General features: G+C 36.6%; 1 protein-coding gene across 1 annotated transcript in view; it reads right to left on the bottom strand.

The window, feature by feature from the left end:
* Positions 1-1,941: 1,941 nt before the first annotated feature.
* The window catches only part of tmx3.L (thioredoxin-related transmembrane protein 3 L homeolog), a 37,834-nt gene continuing 14,254 nt past the window's right edge, over positions 1,942-25,521 (bottom strand). Inside the window, 11 exon segments of the mRNA NM_001095849.1 lie at positions 1,942-2,733; positions 4,875-4,943; positions 6,822-6,951; positions 7,839-7,895; positions 8,770-8,823; positions 10,684-10,741; positions 13,887-13,985; positions 18,533-18,599; positions 20,509-20,586; positions 21,762-21,861; positions 23,047-23,127. Coding sequence (NP_001089318.1) covers positions 2,479-2,733; positions 4,875-4,943; positions 6,822-6,951; positions 7,839-7,895; positions 8,770-8,823; positions 10,684-10,741; positions 13,887-13,985; positions 18,533-18,599; positions 20,509-20,586; positions 21,762-21,861; positions 23,047-23,127 — 1,048 coding nt within the window. The 3' untranslated portion in view covers positions 1,942-2,478.

The following is a 25,521-nucleotide window of genomic DNA, read 5'->3' as shown; positions in this document are numbered from 1 at the left end:
AACAACCAATAGTATCTTTTACTAGAGCCGGCAAGGTATGGCAGTGATTCTCATGCATATTGCCCAGAACATGGCACCAACTCCATTACCTTGCCCAAGTTGACTCCCAGATGATGTGTGTCATGTGATAGTTGCCTGGAAACTAAGTATTTGCCTTTGCTTTGTCCCATGCGCCATTGACCTAACAGCAGAAGATGCTCTGCAAGTCATAGGACTCGACATTAAAATATATTTAAATATATATTGTATAGATCATCCACCTGCAAATGCAACAGGTGACAAGAAGACGGAATAATGGTATTTTTTAAAAATATATTTAGAATATTCACTTACAGTTTGTAGTAGTGACTAAAAGCATCCATGAAATAATTATATATAAAAATATATATATATTACACTTTTATTTATGTCAAGTAAATGTCTGCAAAAAGAGAATATGTAAAGAATAAAGGAATAGTGACCTTTGCCATCCACAGGACCCTGAACTTCACAGAACTGAGCTGGTGATGTTAATCGCCTGTCAAACTTGCCAGGAGGGAAAATTCTTCAAGAGCTCCTTAATGAGTTGCTTGCTTAATGGAGACTACCGTATTTAATGAATAACAGAAGGTTGGGTATCAGAAATCCTATTTTTAATGATGATGCAATTGGCTGTTGTGCCACTATCAGGTGAAGTTGGCTCTAATGAAGAGCAAATTGCTCTTTCCATACCAAATCCAACATTAAACTAGGAGAGCATGTAGGCATGAAAGAACCAATATATGTTATGTTAAAGCATTGCCATATATTATGATGCACTTACAGCTTGATACTGACAATTGTCAATGCCCCTTGGGTTGACTTAGGGATTGCAGCATCTAACATAGGACAGAATATCTTAATTTAAAGGTGAACAACCCCTTTAACTAAGTATGGTGTAGACATTGCTATTCTGAGGCAATTTGTAATTGTTTATTTTTTATGACCAGTTATTTAGCTTTTGGTTCAGCAGCTCTCCAGTTCAGTATTTCAGCAGCTGCTAGGTTATTTTCTACTTTATCGACCAGGCAGTAGTTTGAGTGCAAGATGGAAAAGGTAATTGCAAAAATGCTCGGACATTTTGTAAGATATTAAAAGTTAAAGGTGAACCACCCCTTCAACAAATGTTTGTTTGTATGGTGGCATCTATAGAGGTTCTTCAGTGGCCTCAGATTAGCAGCGTGGCATTCATCTACTCAGCGTATACACAACAGTAACAATACTGGACTGTATACATTTGTGTAATAGCCAGTAAAGCAAATACAACAAAAAAAAAGGAAAAACACTGGCTCAAAAAAAAAAAACTGCATACATTTTTGTTGCCATGGTAATCACTATGGTTTCAGTGAAGCTTGCACTGACTTCTCTCATCATTTACCCCAGAGACCTGCTGCCTGTGTCTACTGCAGTGCCGCTGTTTTACATCTGTGATTGTTCTTGAAAGTACAGCTGCAAAATAGAAGGGTTTCTAGCAACCAAGTAAGGTGTCTTAACAACCAAATTCCCCATACTTTCAATCATATTGCAGGATTATTCAATTCATACTGGTCAAGTAGCAGTTACAATTATGTAGGCACTGTGGAATATCTTGGTGCTTTATAAATGTTATTTATTATTCATCATTGGCCAATTTACACGTGAAATATTTCCCTATTAGTAAAATGGTGCCATATACCAGCTGGCGTAGAGCTGACTAACATATACATACATAGTGAAGGGGCACATGATGCAGAGATACTACAGAACAAAGGCAGATATTTCTACTAAAACAGGCCTTATAAGCTTATGATATCAACATATGGAGGACAAATAGTTTTATGATGTAGTCTGTCTAAGAAAAGCAAAGTAAAGCAAATTAGTCTGTGGAAACTATAAAAATAACTTTGTAAAAATGTTGGCAATACTACTTTTTACAAAATGTTGTTTTTTTTTTTTTTTGGATTAAAAATATATTATTTGTGCCACATCAAAAAAAGCATTGTACATTTAATTTAGGCATTTACATTCTGTGCATGTTTATGACATGACCATAAGCATCCTGGCAATGACCCGGCCATATGTACTAACTGGCAATCACTTCATGGCATAAAGAAAGCATGGTGTTCTTCATAGTACTTCGTAGTAAAAGAAATCCACTGATAAACTTGGATTAGCTATGTAGTGTTGCCCCGACACAACTCGTAGTTCAGCAAGCCAAAAGCGACACCTGATTCAGAAGTTGCTTCTATACCTTAATGTTTCAAAACAGTTTATTAGATTTTATTTCCCAACTTGCAGACATTTGCCCCTTGACTTTAATTGGAAATCAGATGCATGCCAAAAAAAAAAAAAAAAAAAAATCCAATTATATTTGTGTATCAGTCAGCAAGGGTTTTCCCAATAAAGCTACGTTGGAGTTGTTCCGTTAAATAAATACGTTTGTTGTGAATTTCCTAGAGTAATTTAATGTTTTTAAAAAAATTAATCTATTTTCTTTTCCATAAAATCCTTTTCTTGTTGATCTTCATCCGACATGTCTGTAATCTCTCTGCTCTTCTCTTCCTCTTCGTCGCTGCCCTCGTCGGATCCATTCTGATCTATTACATCCTTTCTGGTCATTTCTTCCGAACCATCTTCAGTGTCGGCTGTACAGATTCCGTAACACATTATACTGATGACACCCAGTGGCAGACCAAAGAGAAAGCAGCCAAGCAGGGGTGAACTCTTGAAGACTGACTGTTAGAACGAAAGAAGCATGTCGGCTCAGTATTTTTTTTCTATATGATGTCAAAATTAATAACAAGTTATATTATTATGGATGCTTAATAATTTATTTTACCCAAATAGCCTTTATTTTTCTTACAGATTTTTAGATGAAAATGGTTAATGACTGTGCTTCCTTAACCTTGTAAAAAAAAAACCGCTGGAATCGTCCAAGTACAGCAGATGAAATCTGCCATTCTTGCTTAGAACTGAAAAACCATTTTAGGTTGAAGAACTCACAAATAAATTGTTAAAAGTAAAATGAGTGGCTTAAAGTGGGCCTGTCAAGCCTCACCATAGAAAAACTCTGAGCTGGCAAGGTCTGTACAGAAAAAGCAGTTTAGATTAAATCATTTCTGCCAATCATAGTCGAGCAACTCCTCGCATCTTCCCCTCCCTAACGCCCCTAATAATCTCCCGTAGCTTTCTTGAGAACGCACACAGAAGAGCAAGATCACATGACTGCTTATTTATTTGCAAGGAAAGAAATATGCGTGTCCACTGTCATTGGGCACAGGCAAGATCAAACACTGCAGGATGTATGTCAGAGGCAAGATGGAGGAACAATATGGCGCTTACCTCCTCTGAAAAATACAGTGGTGGTTTGGGCACTACAGAAATTACTTAGAGAGGTCTTATTTATATAATTTATAGATGCGGTTTAGGTTTCTGGAGATTTTATTTAAATCATGGGAGGTGACAGGTCACCTTTAAAGGAGAAGGAAAGGTGAAACTACCGGATACGTAGCCGATACCCTGGGCTAGTGCTCCTCTTAGCAGAAAACTGCACTGGCTAGTGTACTTATGAGTGAGCACCATGGAATGATATTCTTGGCGGGTGTGCATGCACAGAAGAGCACAAAGCTGGAGTTTAAAAAGCAAAAAACTGTCTTTTTTACTCTACCGTACAAGTGCTGGCCTGTGCAATTTTCTGCTACCAAGAGCGCCACCTTATGGGGGGGGGGGGTACCTAACTTTTGGCACCCACAGTGATTTTATCTTTTCTTCTCCTTAATCACTAGGGGTGGATGTTAGACACCGACAAGTGATTTTTTATTTGCCTACCAGAGACCCAAGGCTGGCGCAGTTTTGGCACCAGTCAGGGGTGATACGTGAGCATGTTATTCTTGTCTTTGTGGCCACCACTTTGCTTCTAAGTTCAGCCTTTCACTATACTGCACAGGCATACTGAGCAATAGAGAGGATCTAGAAAGATCCCCCAAACCTATACAGTTTTCACAGAACAGAAGCACTGCCCAAGGGTCTCAGGTAAGTATTTCTTAATGAGGGTTCCCCCATTTTGGAACCCCAAGGGATTATGTCTCCCCATCTCCCTTGAAAATGAAAGAAAACAAATACATTTTCATTAAAAAGATTTACTATAGTTTCACTTATTTTTAAATATTAACAATTCCTAATTATGATTTAAAACTGCAGTTTTTCACTTTGGAATTGGAACCTGTGCGGCAGCTTGGGTCAGTACAAAATAAAAAATTCTAACATCATAAATACTCTGTTTTCAGAGGTTTGCTGCTCCCAGGAGAGACTATTAAAATCTTAGGTTGGAGACGGACATCATAGAAAGAAAACATTATTTAGAACACACGGGCAGATTCAAGCTGCCGATATTGGTCCTTTAGAATGATTTGGCAGCTTTTCTGCTCATGTATGGGGGGCCTCCAATGGGTAATCGGGCAGATATCGATTGGGCAGGTTTGAATTTCCCTGCTATTGAGAAATGCATCGGCTAGTTTATGCGGTCCTACAACCCGTTGGCGCCTATTGCCAGCGTTTGGCCCTAGGGTTCGGGACCGGAAATTTACTCCAACTGCGCATTCGATGAAACTTCCGAAAAAGATTGAAGAAAGAAGATGGCTGCTATGAACTCCGAGGCCAGAATCTGCACGGACGGTGCATTTGCCCGGGGGGGGGGGGGGGGCAGGGTTTATTTTTCATTACGGGTTGAATGCACCTTTAATAGTACAAATAATACCATACCTATAACATTTTAATATTAATTTTCTAAAATAAATATTTGAACAGAAAAAGTGACAAAAATAATTTGAAATGATGATGGAGAACAATTGCTGTGTTACAGTATATATTTTACTTACAACCACTGTGGACTTGGCATCATAAAAAACCCTCTTGATTCTCTGCAATATCCCATCGCCTCCTTGAGCCTACATTTTAAGATATTGAAAAAAAGAGAAAGATATTAACTGGCGTATTGATTTTTTTTACTGCTTTATATTTAATAGTACACCTGCTGAAATTCAAGTAATAGCTACAATAAGTAAAACAATTTACAATTAAAATACAATCTACAACAGAAATAGGTTGATACATGTGTATTTGGAATGTGCATAATAGGAAACCATAACAACAATAGTAGGTGCAGATGGAGAAATATGTTCTGCCATTAAACCTATGTTTGGACCTAAAGTTGCACTGGTTTGGATAAGGGAGAATAACAGGTATAGTACATGGTGTGCAGTTTTACTAACCTATACAAAAATTCTAGTTTTTTTATTATAAAATACGAATTTTTAGTGGGAAACAAAAAAACACCAATTTTTTCAGGATTTATTATACCAGAGGTTGGAAAAAGTCAAAATCCGAAAAGCAGGCATCTCAGACCTGCCGAGGTTGTATATAAGTGAATGGGAGAAGTCCTGAAGATAGAATGATCTGCTCTGGGTTTTGTGCAATAATACAAGTTTTCAGGCATCAAATCCGAAAAATTCGTATGATTTGAATTTTTTACGATTTTTTTCCCTCACAGGAAATTTTTGGAAAATTGTATTGATAAATAAGGGGAAAATACCTGTGCGGATTTGATCGAGGTAACTGGTAGACCTGGAGCAACTTGTTACTACACTGATCCCATTGTCACCCAAAGGCTGAACTAATGTTGCGGCAGACTAAGGGATTCTATGGGCAAGAGAAGCAATATTTCTGCCAGCAGCGCTAGGGTTAATGATGTCAGGTAAGCAGCACTGTGAAATATGTTGGCACTCTAAAAATACATGTTAATAATAATGTGCATTGGTGTCCAAATAACCTAGCTACTGTTTTGTAAAAAAGCTTGCCTCCAGCTCACTGGGCTGCCTGTTACAGGAGATCACAGCTCCTCATTCAAACGGCTCTGATCAGAAAGCCACAGTTTAATAAACCGGTGAATATCTTATTTGTATTATTATATGTCAAGATCACAATAGCTGACCGGCGCGCTAGAGGGAAAACCTTGTATTTAGTGAAAACCTTGTATTTGAAATTTTTCCTTTGCCTTTGATTGGAGTTTTTACATCAAACAATAGGCCACCCCTTTAAAGGGGTAGTTCACCTTTCCTTACTGCAAACCATAAAACAATGGATTATGTTCCCCTTAAGCACGCTAACCTATGTTTCAGACAAATTAAGTCTGTTTTACAAAATGGGCCATTTAAAACTTACTATAATGGTAGTAGTTCTCCAAGAGGCATCAGAGAAAGTTTTCAGGGAGGCGGGTCGTTTATTCTGTATGTAGTAGGAGCTTCCCGACGACAGAGACTCTGGTTTTCCCTTACTTTGCTTCTCCCAAAGCCCAACCCCCCCCCCCCGCAGCATTTGTTTTAGATCATCTGAAGGACTTGGATATTGGTCGGCACGCCGTTCGGGCTGGCCAGAAATTTGTGATTGGCACCTTTGAACATCGGCCATTGTTCTGTATATCTGACTATTCAGCTCTACATGTGTGTATTGAAACTTACTATCTTTCCTGGAAAGATCTTCTGTAGCTTGTATGGCCATCTTTACTTGCAGCAGCATCCTGAATCAATGCAACGATGGTAGTCTCTGACAGACAGGGAAGAGCTGGCTACTCTCTGATAACTTAACCAACCAATGGGAGAAGCAGGCAAAATAGGCATAAGTTGTGGGCATGCACAGAAGATTTTGAAGGCGCTGCTGGCAGTACTAAGTGCTATGCAGAGTTTCTTCATACACCTTCTGCAAGAAGGGGTTGGCGGCCCCTCACCTGGTGCCTCTTCTAACTTAAAAAAGAAGACTTGATAACTCACCTCAGCTGTACCATCCAGAATACTATTAATAAACTGAATCATTTCTTCAGTGTTTTCAATTTGCTTGCTTGGCAGAAAATATTGCTGATTTGATGTGTTAAGAACAACAAAAGTGGGGATACTGAGTTCACTGCAGAAACAAACATGTATTTTACAGTTAGGCCAATAATATTTATTCTCCGCCAGCCAAAACTCCAGCTGCCACAATGCCTTGCACTTCTCACATCTGTTCATGGCAGAACATGTAAGACAGTCTTGGCTGGAGGTGTGCTAATTACTTTAACAAACACATTTAATTAACAATAGAAACTTTAAATAATTATAAAGAATATATTATAATAAAGTATTATAATGTATTTAAATAATTTCTATTTTGTAAGAAAATAAATATTCACTTGATTTGCATACTGAATTACGTTTTTACAAGTAGTGATCATACTGTAGACCAGGCATGTCCAAAATGCGGCCCGGGGGACAATTGCAGCCCTTTTTCAAATTTACACCGGCCCTCAGTCTCCATCATGAAATTAATAATAATGAGGCCCCCCAGCACAGTGCGATCAGGAATCCCATAGCAGTAATATTAAGGCACATTAGTGAAATGATCTGCCACTTGGTCTATACTGCTGCCTGTGTGCTGAAGGTGTTAGCAATAGACATGTACTGGCACGTAGAGACGCATCGTTCTCACATACTTCTTTAGGGCAGAAGGTGTCAATAGACGTACAGTAAACTAAAGTAGTATGGCTTCACTACATTCCAGTACGTGTCTATTGCAAACAAGTTCAGCACACAGGCAGCAATATAGACCAAGTGGCAGATCATTTCACTAATGTGCCCAAATATTACTGCAACGATTACTCGATTACTGTAATTTAATGTCAATGGTTCAAAGAATGTCAGGCTAAATGGTCGGCCCCCACACATTTTCACCTCACTAAATCTGGCCCTCGTTACAAAAGGTTTGTGCACCCCTGCTGTAGACTAAAGCAGGGATTGTGGGGGTCCAGTACTTACTCCATTAATAAACTGTTTATGTAGTCATTCCCGTCCATGTGCCCAAACTGGAAGTCTCTGCCAACAAGACAAGAACACAATCTATACATGTAAAGTTACTCAGACACTCATTTTATATGTAATACTGAAAAGGGAACGTGCTGTAGCTCATGTGAACCATGAAAATTGAGACATCATAATGGTAAGATGTCCCTAGTAATTATGACATAGTAAACATGGTGGTTATTTGAATACTGATGACATGTTAAACTATGCACAATCCCTTTTAATACACAGTTCAGTTGGTGTCATATGCTTGCATTTAATATGCTATGTAAAGTGACATTTTAAATTTCGACAATGACATCCATTTTGCAATGGCATTTAGTAACAGTTAGGGATGTTCAAAATATTTTGCCATATTTTGCTGAGAAAACACACATATAGACTGTAATGTATACTTAAAAAATAATGTTTTGAGATCTGAAAAATGTTGCAAGAAATATTCCCTTGTTATGCTTATCGCTTATTGTCAAATTAGTCACAAACTTTCAATGACCACATCAAATTTCTTTCCAAAATACCATTTCTGTTATTATTCCTCTAGTTCAAGGTTTCCAGCTGTATTTGCTGTCACAAAGCCCCATACCAAGGAATATAAATAGACTATGCTTTACAGGTTCCCCAACTACTGACTGCATGCTCTTTGCACCCTATCTGTACAATTCGAATTAGCTGTCACTCTCGATTAAGCCCAATTGGATACACTCTGCCAAAATGCCAGAGATTTGTAAAGACAGCTATAGCAAACTCCACTCCTGGTTTTCAGGGTTTTTTTGCTCATGGTGTTTTTGTCTGCTTTATAACTTGTGACAACATATTTAAGTAAGATACTGGACATGAAATTTCCATAAAAATGTAACCCCATCCCCCACCAAACACAAATACGCACCTATGAACATGATCCCTGTAGTTTTTTGCTACATCTTGAGCAACTGATTTCAATCTGTAAGACACAAGAATCTTTTAAAATCGAGTTATTCGTTTTAATGCAAAGTCGTTATTGTAGCTAGCATGTTTTAAACGAATAGTTCAGTGTGAAAATAAAAACTGTGTAAATAGATAGGCTGTGCAAAATAAAAAAATGTTTCTAATATAGTTAGTTAGCCAAAAGTGTAATATATAAAGGCTGGAGTGAACAGATGTCTAATAAAACAGCCAGAATCCAACTTCCTGCTTTTCAGCTCTATAACTCTAATAGTTAGTCAGCGACTTGAAGGGGGGCCACATAGTACATTTCTGTTCAGTGAGTTTGTAATTGACCCTCAGCATTCAGCTCAGATTCAAAAGCAACAGAAATGACCCATGTGCCCACCCCCCTCAAGTCTCTGATTGGTTACTGTCTGGTAGCCAGGGCAACCAGTCAGTGTAAACCAAGAGAGTTGAAAAGCAGGAAGTAGTGGTCTGACTGACTTGTTATACATCAAATCACTCCAGCCTTTATACATTAGATTTTTGGCTAACTAACTACTGTATATTAGAAACATTTTTTATATTGCACAGCCTATCTATTTACCCAGTTTTTATTTTTACACTGAACAATTCCTTTAATACAGCCCGTTCATTAAATATACAGATATTTGAAGTCAAAGAGGAATTACCAATTAAAAGCACAAAGGTGTAGAACAAAGATCTACAAGACAACTTATAAAATGCATTACTTTCTATAGGAGGGCAGTTGTGTGGTGCCCTGCGAAATGTATATAATGTCACCTGCATAGCAAGGGAAAAAAAACAGCTCCTATTATAACTGTATAGTTAGCAGCCAGAAGTTAAGTGGCATGGATTTTTACTATTCATTGGTCAAAAAGATTTAAAATGTAGCTTTTTTCCCAGTAGGAATTCCTGCCTGTATTCGTTCCATTATGTGTGCCCCTAGAGTAGCTGGAGTTGTTAACTTGTACAATGGTGAGAAGCTGTTCTAGAAGAAAGCAGTTTAGTTATAATAGTTTCATATTGTGATGTCAAATCCTGTGGGAAAGGGTTAGAGCCCCATGTTGTACACCCAAGGTCAGGTGCCCCTGCTGAGTGCAAAAATGGAAAAGGAATTAGTCTTAGTTCAGCTTTATTGAACCTCTCTAATTGAGAAGAGAGCGAAGTTGAGATGTGGACTAATGCAGATTAAAGATTCTAATGGGGAATGTGACCACTAATACAAGGTAATGGCAAGAGCAGACTAGAGCTGATGTTGAGAAACTGCACCAGTATAAGACATAAAGGGCTAGTGGGTAAGGTAGCCAAAGCTTCAACAAGCAGTGTTAATGGGGGCAGTGTCCCTGTGATTATTACAAAGTAAAGACACAAAGGATATTAGTAGAAGTTAAGGCTAACAGCTCATGTGTCAATTTCTCATCTGGCAAATAGTTATCTGCTGCCTTACGCTACTAGAGGTGTGCCAGTTGACAGTCATGGGATTGGGCTATTATAGCCGACGGGCTTATCCTGTGTCTGTCAGTGCACACAGGTAGTGGAAGGCAGTGGATTGGCTTTTCATCACTGGTGTATACAGTATATGCCAGTGAAGAATCGGTCAACAGGCCCATGTAACTCTTAAGGGGATTCTTCATCTGATTAACTTTTCATAGCACAATTGTTTTCAATATTGCAAGTACCTACTGTATGTTTACCTATACAGGATTTAAGTGCCAACTCCCTAACTGCCAACTTTCTGTTCTTCAGATGAAAGTCATGATTTGAACTAAACAAATTACTACATTAACCAGCCAATAAGCAAACCAGCCCAAAACCTGTACATAAACAGAGAAAAAAGGCATGCAGGTATCATTTGGAGAAAGTGCTGACTTACCTTGTATGTTCAATGGAATTGTTCTTTTCATCTATAACTGCAACAGCCACCAGTTTTCCTATGTTGACAAAAACAGAACATTGCTTTATTTTAATAAAACGGATGCGAATAACTAATGTATTGTACTAATTTACTAATGATGACTGACTGAGAACACTGTAGACATCCTAAGAGTTTGTATCACTAAGAATGGGTAATGTACAGCTTTTAACCCAGGGTCAAGTGCTTAGGAACAGCTTATGTTTTCTGGACAGGCAAACACTGGATAGTTGAATTATAGTATAGATAGTTCTGTCAGATCCACCTGTGCTGCTTTATGGGTTATCCAGAAGAATAGCAGTGAAATCCTATGTTCATAATTCGATTTATTGCAAGAGGGCTTTAAAAACTGTTTGTCTTAAAGTGATATTGACACTAAATTTTCGTTTTCAAAACATTAAAATTCCCCTATAGGTTATGTTGATCGTTTTTCACTGATAGTTCTGCTTTTGTAAGTAATTGTTGAAGTTCCCAAACCTGACCGTCCCTTCTTAACTTGTCAGTTAGAGTTTCGTTTGTGAACGGACTACTGCTGCACAAATATGGCAGCCCCCTCATAAAGGAACATGGGGGTAAGAAAGGTAAGGTAAAAGCATCAGGCAAATACTTTTATAGCAAAATTATAAATAGCATTCAAACACAATGTTATGATAGATATAAAAAAGTCTATTTTCTGGTGTCAGTATCTCTTTAAATGGAAAAGTATTAATGGATAATTGTTTTTCTCTGTAATGGATGTGAGTTAATTCATTTCACAACTACAAATAAACCATTCTTAGTCTGTAACCAGGGAGAACGTTGTTGGGGTTATGCAAGCCTGGATATTTATCAGAGAAAGTAGATATTGTATCACAACAGGTACAGTAAGTTTCTCCAATTCTAGTAACCCACATAACCAGTTGATCATATTTCCTGGTCTGCTGTTTGAAAGATGAAACGTATGACTGGTTGCTGTGAGTTACTTACTCTTGAGCAAACTTTTACCTGTTATTACATAACGGACTTGAGTAGATGCCAGGCCTACGATTACATTTTTCTCCATGGATGCAACATATGTGCTCATTTTGTTTGCTCTTTGAGGTATGTATGGTTTCCTCTGCTGAGAGCTTGACAAATATTATTCTAATTCACAGCAACTATTGCAAACTCTCAAACAGTCCCACTTAAATCAGCAGCCTTTTCCACAATGAATGCTGTGGGTAAAAAGATATTTGAATTCCCTGAGCAAACAAGAAAGCCCTTGGAAGTGAAAGGACTGCCCTATGGCTATCCTAGTAGGAAAATGATCCTGTTCTTAAAGGGAAACTATTGTGAAAATCAAATTGTACAGATGGACAGATATGATGAAAACAATAACACAAATATATTTGCTTAACAAAAATGCCTACTTTTTAAAATAAAATAAATATTACATATAGTTAGGAGTCTTTCTCTGAGAGTCAGTTCAAGCAATTGCTAAGTGGCAGTGGCAACATGTTGTGGTTTAAATACATAGATTGGATGTTGATGGAAAGTGCCATGTATAAAATTTTTTGCAAGGTATCCAAAACGCACACAAGTCAGAATGACCTTTTCTCTATATTTCTCTGAATCCATGTTTCTATTTGAGTTGATTCTAATGGTATAGCATGCCATCTACAGAGCTCTTTTTGTTGAGAGCGAATAATTAGATAGATAAAAACTTTATTAATCCCCAAGGAAATTATTATGCCAGAGTTTACTTGTTTAACATACAATCACACAAAACACACATATTATACATAATTACATTATGATACATTACACATCATAAGTAACTAAAACTATCACAATTACCTGCTTGAAAGAGAAGAAATAAAAACAGCAATTTAGAGTAGATGTGAGTTTGAAAAGACAGTTGGCCTTGCATTTTTTGGGTTTCTTTGCACAAACAGACAGACATAGAGACACACACAGATGCGCATACACACAAACAGAAACACAGACATAAATAGAAAGACAAACACACACACAGATAGACACACTATGGTTGCCATCTGTCTGGTTTTGACCTGGACAGACCGGCAATTTAAAAGGGCTGCCCGGGTCAAAACTGCCTGCCAAATTTTCCAAATTAGGAAAACTGGGCAGGATTCCCTATGATTGATACGGCGATTGGCCAATCGCCGAGTCATAGCACCACCTGATGTCACGATCCACCCCCTCCACGACCATTCTTGTATTCAATTCAGTGCATGGTTGCTAGGGTAATTTCGACTCTAGTAACAAGATTGCTGAAATTACAAACTGGAGAGCTGCTGAACAAAAAGCTAAATAACTCATAAACCACAAATAATAAATAGTGAAAATCAATTGCAATTTGTCTCAATATATCACTCTCTACATCATACTAAAATTTAATAATTTAGATGTGATCAAACCCTTTAGGACTCCTGCTCTCTCCCTCCCAATCCGACCTATCTAGAGGAGTGTGTCCCGGCAGCATTGTTAGATCAGTGTCTTCAGCCTCCTCTCTCCGTTCTTGTCAGATCTCTCTCTCTCCCCTAGACTGTGTGTAAAGTAATTATCTGTAACTTGGTGCCTTTCTTCCCGCAGCACATTTGCTTTTTAGGTGATAACTAAAACTTGTGAGTCATGAATGTGTTAATCTCATTTGAATGTAATACTCTCTGGCCACGAGTTACTGATTTTGACTATTCAAATGTTTTTTCTGGTGGGTGGAGGGAGCTGAAGAAGGAAAGAGCAGGAGTTGTGTGAATCTGTCAAATGGGGCCTTTGGCAATACTGAACTACTGAAGCTGGCGTTCCAGAGCTGAAGATTGACAGCACTAACAACCAATGAGAGAGCCATTTAAATTAACCCAATCACCAACCTCAGAGCTGTCAAGAGGCCAGTTGGGAGAGCTGCCGGTGGGACTAAGAAAACACGAATATTTTAAAAACTGTACAAAATTAATAAAAAACTATAGATAGAGACTTTCATAACGTGATGATTATTTTCTGTGATGATTGACTTTATGATAGTTCCCCCTTAAGAAGAGTTCTCGTTTGTCCCATAATAAAACTATACATATTTATATCAGATTCTCTATATATAGCTAAAAGTGTATCCAATAAGGGTGATATATTAATTTTAAAAGGAAATGGCAAGCAGCAGAGATATATGATAATGAATATGAACAAACCTGTATCACCGAGTTCATACAATGTAAATCCATCTATATGAAGATATCCTTCAAATCTCTCCTTATTCACCCAACTTGATAAATCTCCATCTTCATATTCTTTGGCATAACAAGAAATAAAAGAGACATTAATTCTGAACAGTTGTCAATTCTAAATGCCGATTTTATGTTCCCAATAATACATTTATCATTCAACATGAAAATGTACATTTGAGCGAGTGATATATATTTTATATTTAATTTTAAAATGTGCAGGCACAAAGTTAAGGAGCACTTTAGAATTCAGTTTAAAACTTCAACAAACCCAGCTCTAGATGATAAATGTAGACCACAACGAATATTACCTTAAGAGTGAACTAAAGCTTAACAAAAGAAAACTAGAAATGTTGTACACCATGCATGTCCAAAGTCAGGCCCGGGGGCCAATTGCGGCCCGTTTTCAAATTTACACTGTCCCTCAGCCTCCATCATGAAATTAATAATAACGCGGCCCGCAAGCATAATGCTATCAGGAATCATGTAGCCGTAGCAGTAATATTTGGGAAATTAGTGAAATGATCTGCAACTTGGTCTATACTGCTGCCTGTGTGCTGAAGGTGTTAGCAATAGACACGTACTACTAATAAAAAAAGAAAAAAAAAAGTCATGTTTAATTTTAAAAGGACTTTTTTTTTTTTTACAAAGCTTTATGTTTGGGTGACAGGTCCCCTTTAACTAAAGAAGTAGGCTAGAAATGTTGTACATTTTGTTTTGGGCTTCTGTACCAGCCCAGGGCAGTAAAGATCTGTACCTCCAAAGGTGACCCATAGCGCCCATCTTCTTTTCTGCTGATCCAATGCACATGTGCTGAATTGCTGACAATTACCAAGCTTAGGGACCGCTCAATATATACAGTATACATAGAATATATATAAGTACTACAAGGCAACACAGAAACCAGTGCAACTAGCATCAGAATTTAATAATCAGCCCTGTAGCATCAGCTCATATTAGAGGTCAAACACATTTTCTGCTGATAATTTGCAACAACCGCTAAACTTAGCTTCACAACAGCCGAGCAGAACACACACAGGGTGGAGCAATAAGTTCAGTAAATAAAATATGACATTTTTAGCCATATTCATTATTAGGGTTTAGTTCTCCTTTAAAATATAGATTACTAAAATGTATTTAACAAAGAAAGCCAAAAGCATAAAAGATATAAACCCTTCTTTGATTGGGCATTCCAATATTTTCAATGCTCTAAAAATCAGAATGTGCCAAAGTCCAATTTAAAATCAGGGAGATTTTCTTCAGCCCTTTCATTTTCTTAACAACAATGTGACTCCACTGAAAGGTTTGTCCATTGAAAGAGGTATGGGATCCATTATCCTGAAACATGTTATACTGAACGTTCCTAATTACAGGAAGACCATCTCCCATATACTCTGTTTTAATAAATAATTCCCATTATTAAAAGGCTTCCTTTTTCACTGTAATAATAAAACAGTACCTTGTACTTGATCCCAACTAAGATATAATTAGTCGTTATCGGAGGCAAAAAATCTTGTTGGTAGACTTATAGTATGGAGATCCACTTATTCGAAAAACTTCAGCTTCTATGCATTCTGCATAACAGGTCCCATACCTGCTCTTTTGCTAAAGGCTAATTGGAATTAGGATTCAAAGTCCAACATTACATTTCCATCTGTCAGCTGACACACAAAAGGGCGCATTTATTAAAATGCGAGATTGCGGGCTTTTTTTTTCCCAATCCATTTTTTCCCTAATTTTCTGAACTACAATTTGAGATTTCACAGCTGAAAAATGAGAAATCATGAAATTAGATGAATAAATTATGTGTGATGAGCTGCGGGAAAAGTGTTGTATAAACCAATTTAAAGGAAGAAAACCCCTTACACAGCATTCTGGGTAACATATAGAATACCTTTATTTAAAGGGATACTATCATGGGAAACATGTTTTTTTTTTCAAAATGCATCGGTTTTTTTAAAATGCATCAGTTAATAGTGCTACTCCAGAAATCCATTTTTCAAAAGAGCAAACAGATTTTCCCCCCAGCAGCCTAACAGATCAATGGGAAAGTAACCAGATAACAGCTCCCTGGTAGATCTAAGAACAGCACTCAATAGTAAAAGCCAAGTCCCACTGAGACTGATTCAGTTACATTAAGTAGGATAAATAACACACTGCCAGAAAGTAGTTCCATCCTAAAGTGCAGGCACAAGTCACATGACTGGGGCAGCTGGGAAACTGACAATATGTCTAGCCCCAGGTCAGATTTCAAAATGGAGTATAAAAAAAAATCTGTTTGCTCTTTTGAGAATTGGATTTATGTGCAGAATTCTGCTGGAGCAGCACTATTAACTGATGTATTTTGAAAAAAACATGTTTTCCCATGACAGTATCCCTTTAGCATGCTACTAGTAAAATCTAAAAGGTACAATTTTGTCTAAATACAAATACAGAAGTTTTTTGTATCCAAGTTTAAATTGTTAGAGAGATTTACTAGACTAAAGGTATTTAGGAATAATCATATAAATGTTGCAGTTTATGTACTGTATACCATAAGTTCCCCTTTTTTCTCCTTTGGGAAGAACATATACAACATAAACACTTGCAAAATGTATTTGTTTCTTGTCACAGAGCTAAACTTTTAGTTTCAATTATTGATGCATCTTTTCAAAAGGGGATTTCCTGGTAATTCTTTCCACTCCTACATACCAATTCAACAAGTCATAAGATACAGTATATATATATAACAGTTTTTCATATATGGAACAACTTAAGTGAGAAAGTCTACCTACAGAGATGGCACTGAAACACTTACTAGTCGCCAGTGTTCTCCTGCTTACTGCACTGGGGATCTGGTGAGTTTTCTTAAAGCACAATTTGAATATTTATTAAGTATAGACTAGTATATGAAATCGTGGTTAGCAGAAACTGCTAGACTTTTTTGCATTACTTATGAACTAAAAAAATACTACAATTGGCATTCTGTTTTTAACTGAATCCATTCTGCTTGTATTGCTGGCCTCTTATAATTTGCTTTCCGTGTCTAGGTACTATAAAAGCTGCAAATATAAACTGTCAGTAAATATTTTCTACGACTCCTCTAAGAAAATGATTAAGCTCCAATTAAGCAGCAATCAAACTGAGATAATTCAGCATGTAAAGAGCCTTCAATTTACTCTTCCCAGAGACTGCACTCAACAAGAAACTACCATATATAACAGAAGTCAGCTGGTGTTTATCATTAAGATATGCTCTAACTTGATCAAGGAGGAGTTTGCTTTGCAAATTATGGAATTAGCCCTTAAGCAGGTGAAATCTCAAATGGAAAACCAACTGGGCTTATCTGGGGATTTTCAAGAACTCACAAGAGAACATCCGGCTAAAACTTTCCTCTTATGCATAACCAAAATGTGATCTACTCACAATGTTTATTTTTTAGGGGGGCTATAGGTTTATATGGACAAAAAAAAACTATTCATGGAATTCATTCCTCTTGGTAAAGGAACCATTAACTGCAATTTTAACCTTGGGTTCTCCATTTCCGGAACAGATCGAGACCTCTTCTTCAACTGAACGTACAATCGTGATTTAAAAGACATACTGTTTAATGGGCATTCTTCATCACACTATAGCGGTGAAGGAATATGTCAAATATTTTCAAGATTTTAGCAAGTAAGTAATCATATTGACTTAAATATTGTGATAAAGACAGTACAATTACAAGGAGACTTAAGTGTTGCCAATACTACCAATACAGCTGTCCATTGCAGGAATGTTATGGAACAATAACAGTAAACTTTTAGGAAGGACTTTTACGCTAACAGGACTGCTGCACTTTTAAACTGGGACAGTAAACTCTATGAATTTAGAAGATCACTTCTTGCCTTGCACTTTAAAAACCTGAATAGCAGAAACCAGAAAAAAAATGGTGTAAAATGTGGGAAAATATAAAAGAGAAATGCATTATATATTGGTGGGATCACAAAAAACGGTGTAAAATGTGGGAAAACAAATGGGAGGCCATTGTTTGGCCCCATACACATGCCAATGTATCAGCCTAGGTATGGACGCTTAACAAAAATACTATTCCTTTTGCAACTCTTCTTATTCCAAAAACTTGTGTTGGGTGAATTTGATGTTTATCATGGGGATCACTGCTTAAAAATCTTAAAATAACCTTTTAGAGTCGATTTATGCAGAGTTTAATTTAATTATATGGAAATAGCACTTCTAGTAACGGATCTCAGAAATTATGTTGTACTATAATTGTATAAGTTTAAAAATTCTGTACAATTATATCTTAAAAATATATATATTGCAATTTCATAAATTATGTTTTTGGATTCTATGCTTCCAGATGTGTCAGCTTTTAGTTGCAGACATTTCCAGAATACGGTCATGGAGATGTTTAGAATAGTGCCCAGCTGCATCCCACTTTAGACAACTGAAATTGCCAGTACTAAAACACTGTGTTAACAATACAATAATAACATCCTTACATGTATTAATTAGAAACAACATAGAAATTCATAGTGTTATAGCACATAGCACAATATATACAATATAATTAACATTTACTTTGTATAAACAATTGGATACAAGCATACACAAAAATGAAATTTCACACTTACCATCATAAACAAAATATGTGGAGTCTTTAAAAACAAGAACTGCCGGGACCTCATTTAGTGTAACATACTGAAAACAAAACATGAAGTATTTAGAAATGAATTACTGATCATTTTACTTATGGCGACATATTCCAGAATACAGCATCATATTTTGCAAGCACAGCAGTAGAGGGAGTTCAATTCCCCTTTCTTTTTTTTTTTAAACTTGTTTTTATTTAAAGATCTTTACATAATAGTTATACAATCACGACAATAAAATATTTCTGTGTCGTTTCAATAACATTATGTATCTGCAGTCTTATACCTTAGTAATAACAGTTATAACATTATAAACTTTCAGCTCAAGTGACAGACAACATTATGTCCCTATATGTCTGCGGGTAGGAAGCTAATAACCTGTTAATTTGGTGGAATTCCCCTTTCTTAAAATTACATTGCAATAAAGAAAAGTATGTAAAATTGATTCTTTACTCTGCATGCCATCTAGCCACTCTTTCAGCTTTGGAACTATTCATTAAAAAAAAGAACATAATCACTATTTATATACTACAGTAGAGCCATAAATATCCAGCAAATGATATCTCCGAGGTGACTTCGAATATCCTTCTATTTTGCAACAGGGGGTACTTTATTTATTATAATGCACAAGTTGCAGTGAGTCAAGTGATAGAAATTACATCATTACGGTACTTGTAATTTGCCACTTTTGTTACATTTCGTACTAAAGGTTTTACTCTAAAACTTTTTTTTTTAACTGGCTCACACAGAACAACATCTTTTTGCCGCAGTAAATCTTTTTCAGCACTTACCTGGTCCAGTCCTGCTCTACACAGTGTGACCCCCTCCCCCTTCACTCCTGACTTCCGCCCGCTTGCCCAGCCAGCCTGCTTGCCCATCTTGATCCGCCCACTTATCCCGCCCAATCGCCCACTTATCCCACCCAATCGCCCACTTTCCCCACCCTCAAATGAACGTGAATTAGGTACGCGCCTCGACGGGGGCCCTGATGTGGCTGACTCGGTGGGCCCTGACCCCCCCCAATGACCCTGTGCTTGAATGTACTTCTGCATTGATATATAGGCTTCTAAAATGCACATTTTTCACAATATAGTAATATTAGAAACAGATTTTATGCATAAAAATACAAGACAAAAGTACCATATCTTCCAAATGTGCCAGTAACAAATATTTATAGTTGTATGGAGATTACTGACTTGTATAGGTCAAAACTTTCCAAAGTACCACTCCAAAAATCTAAAGTACATAGTTTAGATTTCAAAGCCAAATATTCCGCTATCAATCATTTTTACCATAGCAAAACCATACAAATTTGTAAACAACAAATTGTGATGAAGCCTTAATATGAATTTCTGGGATCTTCTGAACAGATACATATGTTCATAGGTTTACCAAAAATGAAATTGTGCATTTGAACTATCATGGCTATCATTACAGCTAGTGAAAATATAACATTTACTTGCGTTTTATGTGGGGAATTGCCATAATTTCTATTCTCTACTTTTGACTGGATACAAATTGGCAGAATTCAGTTTTCCTCTACATACAACTTTAAGAGCACTAAAATGAATATTGAAAATAAAAAAATTAAAAATAAATAATGTATATTTCAGAGCTGCTAAGATTGATATTTTATTTTATTATGTAAAAAAAAAACAACTCTTGGCTATAGGACATCTCTAAGCATAGTCACCATATTCCTACTGTATATAAAAACTTGGATTGGTTTTCCACTATATCTATAGTTGATTAATGGAAAGATTCATGGAACGATATTTGGCTTTGCTGTGATTTTAGCTTCCTTCCCTATTAAAAAAATAAGGATTAAGCAATTTTTTCACTGGCCAGGCAGCAGTCTTAGATGCATAATTTATAGTTGCCCTTTCAGACAAAGCAATCAATAACTTGTGCAGAAAAAAACAAGCAATCACAGGCATTATTCTCGAGCAATGAATTACCTTAGGCAAAACATCCTCTGATGCTGAGAAGAAGTATGTGTACACAATGAGTTCTGAAGCAACTTCAATGAATTTTTCCTGTTGAAATGAATTATGCACATCAAATGCAATGCAAAATATGTTTTACATCTGTTCTTTGGCAAACTAAAAATACATTTTATAAAACAGCTCTGTTTTTCTGCCACCCTCAGGCCAACATTGAATTCACACCTTCAGTTTATTATATTTAAAAATCTCTACAAACAGATTCAAAAATATCTAGAGTGGGGTCAAATATGAATTACACTGGGGCCTACTTTCTAAAAACTGGTGAAAATACTTGCAGAAAGAATGAGAAGTCTTAGATAATAAAGGGCAATATACTATGGTGCCTTTTTTCAGGTGCAATCAAACAAATTCATTAGAAATCAAATATACTTTTTGTCAGCAGGGTCTACGCATTTTCTTAAAAATAAAAAAAGAATGGATGGTGAAAAATGTAGATACTGAAAAAATTATTTTATTATTCTGCTAAACAACTTAACCTTACAAAGAAGTTATGCTTTCAGTGAACAGATATCCAAAACACAGAGCCAAGCGTTACACTTTAAGGGGCACATTTACTTAGCTCGAGTGAAGGAATAGAAAAAAAAACTTCGAATTTCAAATGATTTTTTCGAATTGGCTACTTCGACTTCGAATCGAACGTTTGGAAGTAAAAATCGTTCGACTATTCAACCATTCGATAGTCGAAGTACTGTCTTTAAAAAAAACTTCGACCCCCTACTTCGCCACCTAAAACCTACTGAGGTGCAATGTTAGCCCATGGGGAAGGTCCCCATAGGCTTCCTAACAATTTTCTGATTGAAGGAAAATCGTTCGATCGATGGATTAAAATCCTTTGAATCGTTCAATTCGAAGGATTTAATCGTTCGATCAAACGATTTTTCCTTCGATCGTTTTCATCGTAGGAAATGCAGTAAATCCTTGACTTCGATATTCAAAGGATTTTACTTCGACGGTCGAATATCGAGGGTTAATTAACCCTCGATATTCGACCATTAGTAAATGTGCCCCTAAGTGTGTTCTATTTTTCCTTTTAAATAATAGAAAGCATGCACATTTTATTTATTTCATTTATTTTGCCTTTAGTATACGAAATTTTGCCAATTTCAAACCCCCAATTATATACAAGCACAGCTTTAAAAAAACAAAAAAAAAACCCTGTTACAAGGGGAGACCAATTTTATATGCAAGTGAAATGAATTGCATACCTTTAGCGTTGAGTCTACACCAACATATACAAAAAGTACTGGATGACGTTTTTGAACATGATCAAACATCTGTTGGCTGGGAAGTGGACGGATTACTGGCCTACAATTACAAGTATTCATTATATCAATATTATATTATATCAATAAAAAATAGAAATGCATCTGCTGGAGTACAGGTATGGGACCAGTTATCCAGAATGCTCTGGACCTGGGGTTTTCCGTATAATGGATCTTTCCATAATTTGGATCTTAATATCTTAAGTCTGCTAAAAAATCATGTAAACACTAAATAAAGCGAATAGACTGGTTTTGCTTCCAATAAGAATCAATTATATCTTAGTATGAATCAAGTAAAATGTACTATTTTATTATAACATAGAATTTGGCTTATTTGGATGGAATGGAGTCTATGGGAGACAACCATACCGTAATTTGGAGCTTTCTGGATAAAGGGTTTCCGGACACTGGTTCCCATACCTGTAGCAGGTGTAATGATATTTTCTTTAAGTGGATGATGTTTTATTTATGACTTGTGCATGGGAGAACAGCTTTGTGGGCTAAGTATGTAAAAAAAAGGAACATCTGGCCACAGGACATAAATTTGGGTACTGGCAAATGTTTCTGTTAATTTTACCAAAGAAAATGCTTTCATTTGCTCTAAAACCATCTATGCACAGGGAATAAACCCCATTGTGTCAGTTGAGGCTGCACTTTGCATGCCACTGAAGAGAAGAATAGGACTAAGAGGGATATAAACTTTGTGGGAAAGATAACAAACACTGAAGAAGCAAACAGGCTGTGAGAGCAGACCTAGCTAATAGTGTATTTATTGCCACTGCAGTTTATAAGCAGCTAGGTCTGCTCTATTGGCCTCTTTGCTCCTTCAATCTTTGTTGTACTTACAAACATACCAAAGGCAAAGGTTATTTATGCAAAGAAAAAATACACTAACTTTTGACTTTTATCGTGTTGTTAGCCCTGTAGTGTCAAAATCAGAGAACAGATTTGCAACCTGTATATAAATAACTACTGATAGCTCCTGCAGGAACAAATGGTACTTTCCTGGCCATTAGCCTTTACAGGTACTGTAGAGAACATAAATCTATGGGTACACATACGTATTTGCCTGTGCCAAGCAAGATACAGCAGACCAACAGTGTGAAGTAGTTATGTATCAGTTCAGAAATAATAATTCAAGTATTTTATGAAAAAGGAGAAAGAAAATGTGATTTTTACAATATTATTTAACAATTCAACTTTACACTGCGACCATACAAGTACTTACCCAGCAACTCTGTTTGCAAACTCAACTATATCCTCCTTTGTTCTTGGACCTCTGTAGTTATAAGCCATATCCCCTTTCAACCTGTAATTGTAAAATGTAAGTTACAGATCATTTCAGATTTAGCAGTTTATTGACCATAAGGAAAATGTGGACGTTTGTTAACACTAATGTTTTTCTCATTTTACATACATTATACACTCATAATTTTTACAGCTGCTTAGTCTATACTGATTTAGAATTTATACATAGCAGCACTTCAAACATACCCCAACAGTTTTGGAAGAGTTGTGAACAGGCTTTACCTATTGTTTAAAGGGGTTATTCACCTTTGAGTTAACTTTTATTATGATTTAGAGAGTGATATTTTGAGACACCTTACAATTGGTTTTCATTTTTTATAATTTGTGGTTATCAATTTATTTAGCTTTTTATTCAGCAGCTCTCCAGTTTGCAATTTCAGCAATCTGCTTGCTAGGGTCCACATTACTATAGCAACCATGCATTAATTTGAACAAGAGACAAGAGGCCTGAATAAAAAAATGAGTAATAACAAGTAGCATTTACAAAACATTTGTAGCCTTATAGAGCATTTGTTTTTTTAGATGGGGTCAGTAACCCCCATTTGAAAGCTGGAAAAAGTCAGAAGGTAAATAATTCAAAACCTATAAAAAACTAAACAATGAAAACCAATTGAAAAGTTGTTTGGAATTAGCCATTCTATAAAATACTAAAAGTTAACTTAAAGGTGAACCACCCCTTTACTGTGGTCAGGTCACCATCAGGATGCCTCGGAGAGTCCAGAACGAAGCCTACATATCTTCCAGGTTCCTAACAGAGTGGTTTTGGGACTGCTAGTCCAGCCCAGGTGTTTTAGGTCTACCTGAGGTATCTTAGGTAAATAATTAAAAAGGCAGCTCAAGCTTGAAGGGAGGGCTTCTGTCTGGGGGAAAAGACACAGAAAAGCTCCCTGTGTGAGCTCACGGAGAAGCTTGAAATGATCACAATGTTTGGGATTTGTTTTGGATATTCTTTGTTTTGGGAGATAAGCTGTAGGCCTACTCTTGGTTATTTAGGACAACTAACCTGTGTTAAGCTGGCCATAGATGCAAAGATTTGACCGTACGAATCTCAGTTTCGTACGATTTTCGGGCTGTGTGTGGAGTGTCCTGACACTTTTCGTGTCATGGTGATAGGTCGTACAGGTTAGAACATTTCTGTCGGCTACCGATAATATCAGTGGGAGGCTGTCAACAGCTTTTGTCGGACATAACTTTGGTACGATTTCTGTCAGGGGCAGAACATGTCTGATCTGTTCTTTTACTACTTTATTTGATCCGAACAGTTAGTGGCAGGTCGGGAGATGGCACCGAACGATCATTCGTTCGATACGAAGGTAAATCTGCACATCTATGGCTAGCTTAAGTTAGAAGTCCATTAAGTGGCAAGGAATTTATTTTGTACTGTTTATTTTATTTATTTGTGAAAATAAACTGCCTGAAAGATACTGACACTAAAAAACTACTTTTTAAAATATGAATGTACATTAAAAGTTACCTATAGGTCGTGTTGATTGTTTTTTGCTGAGTGGTTTGTTTTTGTAAGTAATTGTTACTTGAAGTTCCTACACCTGACTGTTTTGCCAACCTGACTGTCCCATCTCAGCCTGTCAGTTAAAGTTTCTAATGCTAACGGATTCCTGCTGCACAAATATGGCAGCCCCCTCATAGATGAACACAGGGAGTCAGACAGGTAATGTAAAAACACTGGGCAAATACTTTATGGGAAAATTATAAGTAGCATTCAAAGCCAATATTATAATAGATGAAAAAAGGTTTAATGTATGGTGTCAGTATCTCTTTAACCCTACCTGAGCGGAGTATTCCTTTGCAACATATATCATGCAGTTTAAATGCACTCTTTTCAATGCATTTTCCTCTAAAACAATGGTGTTTCCCAAACACCCTATCATATATAGTAGTAAACAATCCGCACTCATAGGTCTTGTGAAAAAAGACGATATTTATTCTCAACGTTTCGGCTCTTACACGTGAGCCGTCATCAGGAGGTGCAAGCAAAACTACAAACATACATATAAGTGTCAAGAAAAGGTGCCAAACTTGAATCAAAAAAACGCTAGGCAGTGGGCGTATATATATATATATATATATATATATATAACTGGCTCGAAAACGTGGCTTGAGAAAGAGCCTAAACTGGCTCGAAAAGTCGCTACAAAATGTGTACACATATGGTGATGTATATGCTTTTTTCACATTAATATAACCTTTTGCATACGTGAGTGCTGTCCATTTTTGTACAATATATATATATATATATATATATATATATATATATATATATATATATATATATATATATATATATATAAATGATGCCACTGACAGAGGGCTGCCGACACCCTCAGTCAAGCACAGGACTATGCTTTTAGGAGAACAGGGTATAAAACCTAAGCCA

The sequence above is a fragment of the Xenopus laevis genome, chromosome 6L, assembly GCF_017654675.1.
Source record: "Xenopus laevis strain J_2021 chromosome 6L, Xenopus_laevis_v10.1, whole genome shotgun sequence".
Taxonomy (NCBI): Eukaryota; Metazoa; Chordata; class Amphibia; order Anura; family Pipidae; genus Xenopus; species Xenopus laevis.
This window is presented reverse-complemented; position numbering and strand designations above follow the sequence as displayed.